This window comes from Chaetura pelagica, unplaced genomic scaffold (genome assembly GCF_000747805.2).
Source record: "Chaetura pelagica isolate M959 unplaced genomic scaffold, ChaPel_1.0 scaffold333, whole genome shotgun sequence".
Classification (NCBI taxonomy): Eukaryota; Metazoa; Chordata; class Aves; order Apodiformes; family Apodidae; genus Chaetura; species Chaetura pelagica.
Window position 1 is genome coordinate 43,292 of NW_009952689.1, and position 6,471 is coordinate 49,762.

At 56.1% G+C, this 6,471-nt stretch overlaps 2 protein-coding genes across 2 annotated transcripts in view; one reads left to right on the plus strand and one right to left on the minus strand.

Annotated features, from left to right (window-relative positions):
* Positions 1 to 4,486, minus strand: part of LCMT2 (leucine carboxyl methyltransferase 2) — a 41,235-nt gene extending 36,749 nt beyond the window's left edge. The window contains exon 1 of the mRNA XM_009993812.1: positions 4,434 to 4,486. Coding sequence (XP_009992114.1) covers positions 4,434 to 4,486 — 53 coding nt within the window. The remainder of the gene's footprint in view (positions 1 to 4,433) is intronic.
* A 104-nt stretch (positions 4,487 to 4,590) lies between these two features.
* The window catches only part of DCHS1 (dachsous cadherin-related 1), a 58,040-nt gene continuing 56,159 nt past the window's right edge, over positions 4,591 to 6,471 (plus strand). The window contains 1 exon segment of the mRNA XM_009993813.1: positions 4,591 to 6,378. Within this exon segment, the coding sequence (XP_009992115.1) occupies positions 4,627 to 6,378 (1,752 nt within the window). The 5' untranslated portion in view covers positions 4,591 to 4,626.

Below are 6,471 nucleotides of genomic sequence, written 5' to 3' on the forward strand. Positions count from 1 at the left end.
CCCTGAGGGAGAGAGAGCGCTGCCAGGCTGGGGCAGCCGTGGGCAGAGGGGGCCCCGCAGCTGCCCCTGCCGTGGGCTACAGCACGGGGGGCAGGTCGGTGCTGAGCTGCAGCTGGGCTGGGATTGTGGGAATGGCTAATGCGTGAGGAAATTTTATTAGAGCTTCCTTTGTGGGGGAAGTGTTTTCAGAGACAGGAGGGCCTGCGGGAAGCCCTGGTGTGGCCCCGAAATGGGATGCACAGGGATGCAGTGGAGCTTGGCTGCATCCTGCTGAGAGGACAGTCTCCACCCCTGGTCACTGCTCAGAGCTGGCTGGGCTGGGATTGTGGGAATGGCTAATGCGTGAGGAAATTTTATTAGAGCTTCCTTTGTGGGGGAAGTGTTTTCAGAGACAGGAGGGCCTGCGGGAAGCCCTGGTGTGGCCCCGAAATGGGATGCACAGGGATGCAGTGGAGCTTGGCTGCATCCTGCTGAGAGGACAGTCTCCACCCCTGGTCACTGCTCAGAGCTGGTGTCCGAGGGAAACGAGGGTGTGTGTCTTGCTGGGGTGAGCAAGAGGGTACTGAAGAGGGTGGGAGGTGGCGGGAGGGCCAAGAGGCTTGGAGATGGCTGTAGGTAGTGGCAGGCTAAGCAGAGGTTGAAAGGGAGTTGCTGCCCCGAGGCTGCGCTGCAGGCAAGCCTGGGCTGTGTCTGGGTCTGAGCACAGATAATCCAAAACTCTGGAGAGATCTGTGTGAAGGCAGAAGAGAAAATCATATTCCAGGTCAGGGGCTGGTGCTCAGTAAAGATTAAATGGGCTTCTCAATCCTTCCTCATCTGGACTGGAGTCTCAAAACCATCATTACATGAGTCATGGCCCCTCATGTGAGCCTTTGGGTATGGCATCAGCAGCATCTGCAGCTTTGATGGAACTTTTGCACAGCCAGCACTGACATCTGGTTGTGGCGTGCACAGTGGGTGCCTCTGCCCAGCCTGGCTGCTGGGGCCGGGTGGGCCTGCCTCCCCTCCCTCCGGGCTGCCATCAGAGGAGGGGTGCCTCAGGCAGGCAGGGATCCATGCAGTGCTCCCTCTCTAATTCCATATTGTTTTTTCCTAAATGGGACTTCTCTGCTAAGTGTAGGCTGGGCTCTCCTGGTGCCCTGGGCCATCAGCCCTGGGCCTGGAGATACTTACGTATATTGCAGCTCATGCCATTTTACTGCTCTTCTGTCAGCTCCTCACTGTGGCTCTGGACCCCAAACACCTCTCTGGACAGATTCTCATGCTAGCAGCTTTCTTCAGAGGCTTCCCCTTGTTTCACAGGAGAGCTGCATGCCCGAGGGTGGGAGGGCCAGGGAGGGCAGCCTGGCTCCCGTTACACAGGCTGGGCCTGGACCCCTCCAGCCAGCCCCCAGCGCTGAGCCAGCTGATAATTGGAAGCAGCTGCTCAGATTTGGTGACTCTGCATCCACTGGGGTCACTGTTGGCTTCCTCTGTGACCCACGCCTGCAGACCTCTTAGGAACAGAGGACTGCTAGTGCCATGGGTGGCCTTCTGCCCATCCTGCCCTGGCAAGGCTGGCAACCTGGCCTCTTCCCTGGCTCTGAAACTACCCACTGGTATCCAGGGAGGATGGAAAGGGAGAAGTTTACACGGACTTTCATCACCGTTTTCCCACCCCAAGGACCCTAATTTCTGTTCCCTGGTTGACCCAGTGTTCTCAGCTGCTCTTCACGCTCCCCATATTCATTTTTCTAGTTTCTCTCCTCCCCTCCAACAGCCTTCAGAGCCTTGGTACACTCCATTCTTCTCAAGAGCCACATCACTAATCAAACCAGGTGGCTTTTTTTTCCCCCATATGTATGCCCTGATCTGTTCCAGGCACTACCCAAGACCTTCCAGCTTCATCCTGTCCTCAGCCCCTGAGGTGGCCCCAAGGAGCCCTGCCCTCTGCCTGGTTTTTTCACTCTCCTTTTTATTTAGGTTTTGTCTAACCTCCTGCCAAAGCTTTAAGCCCTCTGCCCTGTGCCCTCCCATGACCTGAGCAGCTGGGTCACAGGATGGCACAGAAACAAACATGGACCCCCTTCCCTTCCCGGCTTGGCATGCTCTGGCTGTGTGCAGTTACTCCTCCAGCTGGGGACATTTGCCTAGCTCCAACAGAGGCAGATGTGTCGAGGCCCACCAAGTTGGTGCAGACCCCAGCCAGCAGCCCACAGGGATAAAAGTCACTTTTTTGACTTCTTCCCAAGAGATAATGAGGATTCGTTAGGTACAAGAGTGTGTGGATTTACTTGCCATAGACCTCAGACACTGGATGCCCACTGAAGTAAACAAACACTTTTTTACATGTAGAAGACACTTTTTGTAGTTCATCTTTCTGTGGGTGGCCTTCTGCCCATCCTGCCCTGGCAAGGCTGGCAACCTGGCCTCTTCCCTGGCTCTGAAACTACCCACTGGTATCCAGGGAGGATGGAAAGGGAGAAGTTTACACGGACTTTCATCACCGTTTTCCCACCCCAAGGACCCTAATTTCTGTTCCCTGGTTGACCCAGTGTTCTCAGCTGCTCTTCACGCTCCCCATATTCATTTTTCTAGTTTCTCTCCTCCCCTCCAACAGCCTTCAGAGCCTTGGTACACTCCATTCTTCTCAAGAGCCACATCACTAATCAAACCAGGTGGCTTTTTTTTCCCCCATATGTATGCCCTGATCTGTTCCAGGCACTACCCAAGACCTTCCAGCTTCATCCTGTCCTCAGCCCCTGAGGTGGCCCCAAGGAGCCCTGCCCTCTGCCTGGTTTTTTCACTCTCCTTTTTATTTAGGTTTTGTCTAACCTCCTGCCAAAGCTTTAAGCCCTCTGCCCTGTGCCCTCCCATGACCTGAGCAGCTGGGTCACAGGATGGCACAGAAACAAACATGGACCCCCTTCCCTTCCCGGCTTGGCATGCTCTGGCTGTGTGCAGTTACTCCTCCAGCTGGGGACATTTGCCTAGCTCCAACAGAGGCAGATGTGTCGAGGCCCACCAAGTTGGTGCAGACCCCAGCCAGCAGCCCACAGGGATAAAAGTCACTTTTTTGACTTCTTCCCAAGAGATAATGAGGATTCGTTAGGTACAAGAGTGTGTGGATTTACTTGCCATAGACCTCAGACACTGGATGCCCACTGAAGTAAACAAACACTTTTTTACATGTAGAAGACACTTTTTGTAGTTCATCTTTCTGTCACTAACCCAGGAATTCCACAGGGAAAGCCAATCTAAACAGCTGACCCGAGGTGGGAGAGAGGCCTCAGGAATAACCATCCTGCATCCCCTGGAAAGGGTTAATACTGCCGTAGGGTTCTCCAGCCAAAGAACTGACATTCTCAGTCCCCAAACCGGGCAATGTCAGCCACCTCCATCCCCCAGGGCAGGGAGGTTCCTTCGTCCTGCCTTTGACACGAGCGGCTCCGGAGTGTGGTTGTGGGACCAGCAGCAAATGCTTTCAAGAGGGGCCAAGTGTGAGCTCATGCTGCCGCCATCCCTGCAGACCACGGAGCGTCGCTCACGGGGGCTGCGAGCGCGGGGGCTGCGGCTCCTGCACCAGCCCCGGGGCTGCGAGAGTCCCCGCAGGGAGGGTGGGCAGAGCCCTGGGGGTGACAGGCTCTGGGTCCAGCCGCGCTGCTACGGGAGCCGCTCCTGCTGCCCGTCCCTCCCCCACTGCAGTGAGATGAAGCCACGGCAGGGGGAAAGGGAGCGGAGGAGCCGAGCGAGAGAGGAGCCCCGAGAAGGAGACAAAGAAGAACGAAGTGAAGGGTGTGGGACCGGGAAGGAGCCAGAGCAGCTGGCAGCTCAGAGCGGCGTTCCCACTGCACTGCCATCACCCTCCGTGGTACCAGCTTGGGGCATCCACTGATCTCCATACCAGGCCAAACAATGGGCCCTGTCTGATTTAATCCTGGGCATTCCCAGCTGTGGGCACATCCCTTGCAGTACAGCCACTCTGATTTATTGATCACTGGATGTGCACCCGCTCTGGTTCTGCTGCTCCCTTCCAGGGACACCAGATCTGCACTTCACGGGGGTTTTGGCACCTCTGTCCTTATGGTTCCGGAAGGTGTGCAGCTGGGGGGGGACCTCAACACAATCCCTTGTTGAGCTCTGTCCCAGTCTGAGAACAGCTTTTTCCAGGGTGGAGAGATGCTTGCTGCTGTCATCTCTCTGTCATCTTGCAGACAGCCTCTCTCAGCCCCCCAGGATGCATTATTCCCCCATCAAAGGCACAGGGACACTCTGCTCCAGGTGTTGCCAGGAGGGCAGGTGGTTGGGAAGGATGTTTGACCGTGTAGAAAATGGCCCTTGTGAGAGGTGCTGGCTGCCACCCTCTGTCCCCTTCCAGTGTCACCTGCCTGCCTGACCTCGGGTGCTGTCCTGGGCCTTCTCTCCGGGCACCCTCTGCTCTGACATGTTCTCACCTTCTCTCCTGGCAAGGGATGGGTGATACAGAGCGACTGGGCAGCAGGTACATGGCAAGCCTTCCCTCTCCAGGTTTTTTTTCCTGTCCTTCCTTTGCTGCTCCCTCTTAACCAGCATCGTCTGGTGTGCATTCCATGCAGGATTAAAGCGCAAAGGAGGTCGAGCCACCCTCTGCTCAGCAAGTCCCTGGCGATGGAGCAGATGAAGGGGTCAGCCGTGCTTCTGCTGGAGCTGCTGATTCTTGGGGGCCTGAGAGCAGGGAAGGGCTCTGCCGTCCTGGGCACCCTGGATCTACAAATAGACGAGGAGCAGCCAGCTGGCACCATCATTGGGGACATCAGTGCTGGCCTGCCCCCTGGGACTAGTGCCTACATGTATTTCATCTCAGCGCAGGAGGGCAGCGGTGTCACCACCGACCTGGGGATAGACGAGAACACTGGGATCATCAAAACAGCCCGTGTCCTGGACCGGGAGACTCGGGACCACTACAGCTTCATAGCTGTCACCCCAGAGGGCATCACGGTGGAAGTTAACATCCAAGTGAACGACATCAATGACCACGCTCCAGCCTTTCCCAAACAACACAGCACCTTCCAGATCCCAGAGCACACACCCATTGGCAGCAGGTTTCCCTTGGACCCAGCCTTTGATGCTGACAGCGGCCTGCTCAACACACAAGGCTATGTGATTAAGGGAGACAATGTGGGGCAGGCCTTCCGCCTAGAAACACGCCGAGGGCCTAATGGGGTCCTGTATTTGGACCTAGTGGTCAGCAACGTTTTGGATCGGGAGAACCGTTCATCATACTCGCTGCTGTTGGAAGCCTATGATGGTGGCTCTCCTCCCCGGAGCACCCAGATGACGCTGGATGTGTCCATCCAGGACATCAATGACAATGCTCCTACCTTCAACCAGAGCCGCTATCATACTCTGATCTCAGAGAACCTGAAACCTGGCAGCAGCATCCTGCAGGTCTTTGCCTCTGATGCAGATGAAGGTGACAATGGGGATGTGATTTATGAGATCAACCGGCGGCAGAGCGATCCTGACCAGTACTTCATCATTGACTCCCGGACTGGAGTCATCAAGCTCAACAAGGGTCTGGACTATGAAGTGAGGAAAGTGCATGAGCTGGTGGTGCAGGCAAGGGATAAGGCCGTCCATCCTGAGGTCACCACAGCCTTTGTCACTATTCATGTACGTGACTACAATGACAACCAGCCCACCATGACTATCATCTTCCTGAGTGAAGACGGGTCCCCTCAGATCTCCGAGGGGGCCCAGCCTGGCCAGTATGTGGCTCGCATCTCTGTTTCCGACCCAGACTATGGCGAGTACTCCAATGTCAACGTCACACTGGAGGGAGGGGATGGCAAGTTTGCCCTCACTACCAAGGACAACATAATCTACCTGATCTGTGTGGACCAGCTTCTGGACCGAGAAGAAAGAGACTCCTATGATTTGCGGGTGACAGCTACTGACTCAGGAACACCCCCGCTCCGGGCAGAATCAGCCTTTGTGCTGCAGGTGATGGATGTCAATGACAACCCTCCACTCTTTGACCAGCAGGAGTACAAGCAGAGTATCCCTGAGGTTGTGTACCCGGGCAGCTTTGTCCTGCAGGTGACAGCTCGTGACAAGGACCAGGGTCCCAACGGGGAGGTGCGGTACAGCATCGTGCATGGCCGTGACACCCACTCCAGCTGGTTTGCCATCGACCCTGCCACAGGTATCATCACCACTGCTGCCCCCCTGGATTATGAGAAAGACCCTCAGCCTCAGCTGACCGTGCTGGCCACAGACAGGGGAACCCCTGCCCTCTCCTCTTCAGCTGTGGTGCGCGTGGCCCTGCAGGATGTCAATGATAATGAGCCAGTGTTCAGGAGCAATTTCTACAATGTGTCTCTGAAGGAGAACACCCCTGTCGGGACCTGCTTCTTACAGGTAGGTACCAGTGTCAGGAGCTGAGCTGTCAGAGGCTCAGGATGGGAGACCTGTCCCTAGGCTGTTTGGGCAGGGATGCTGGGACAGGGACCC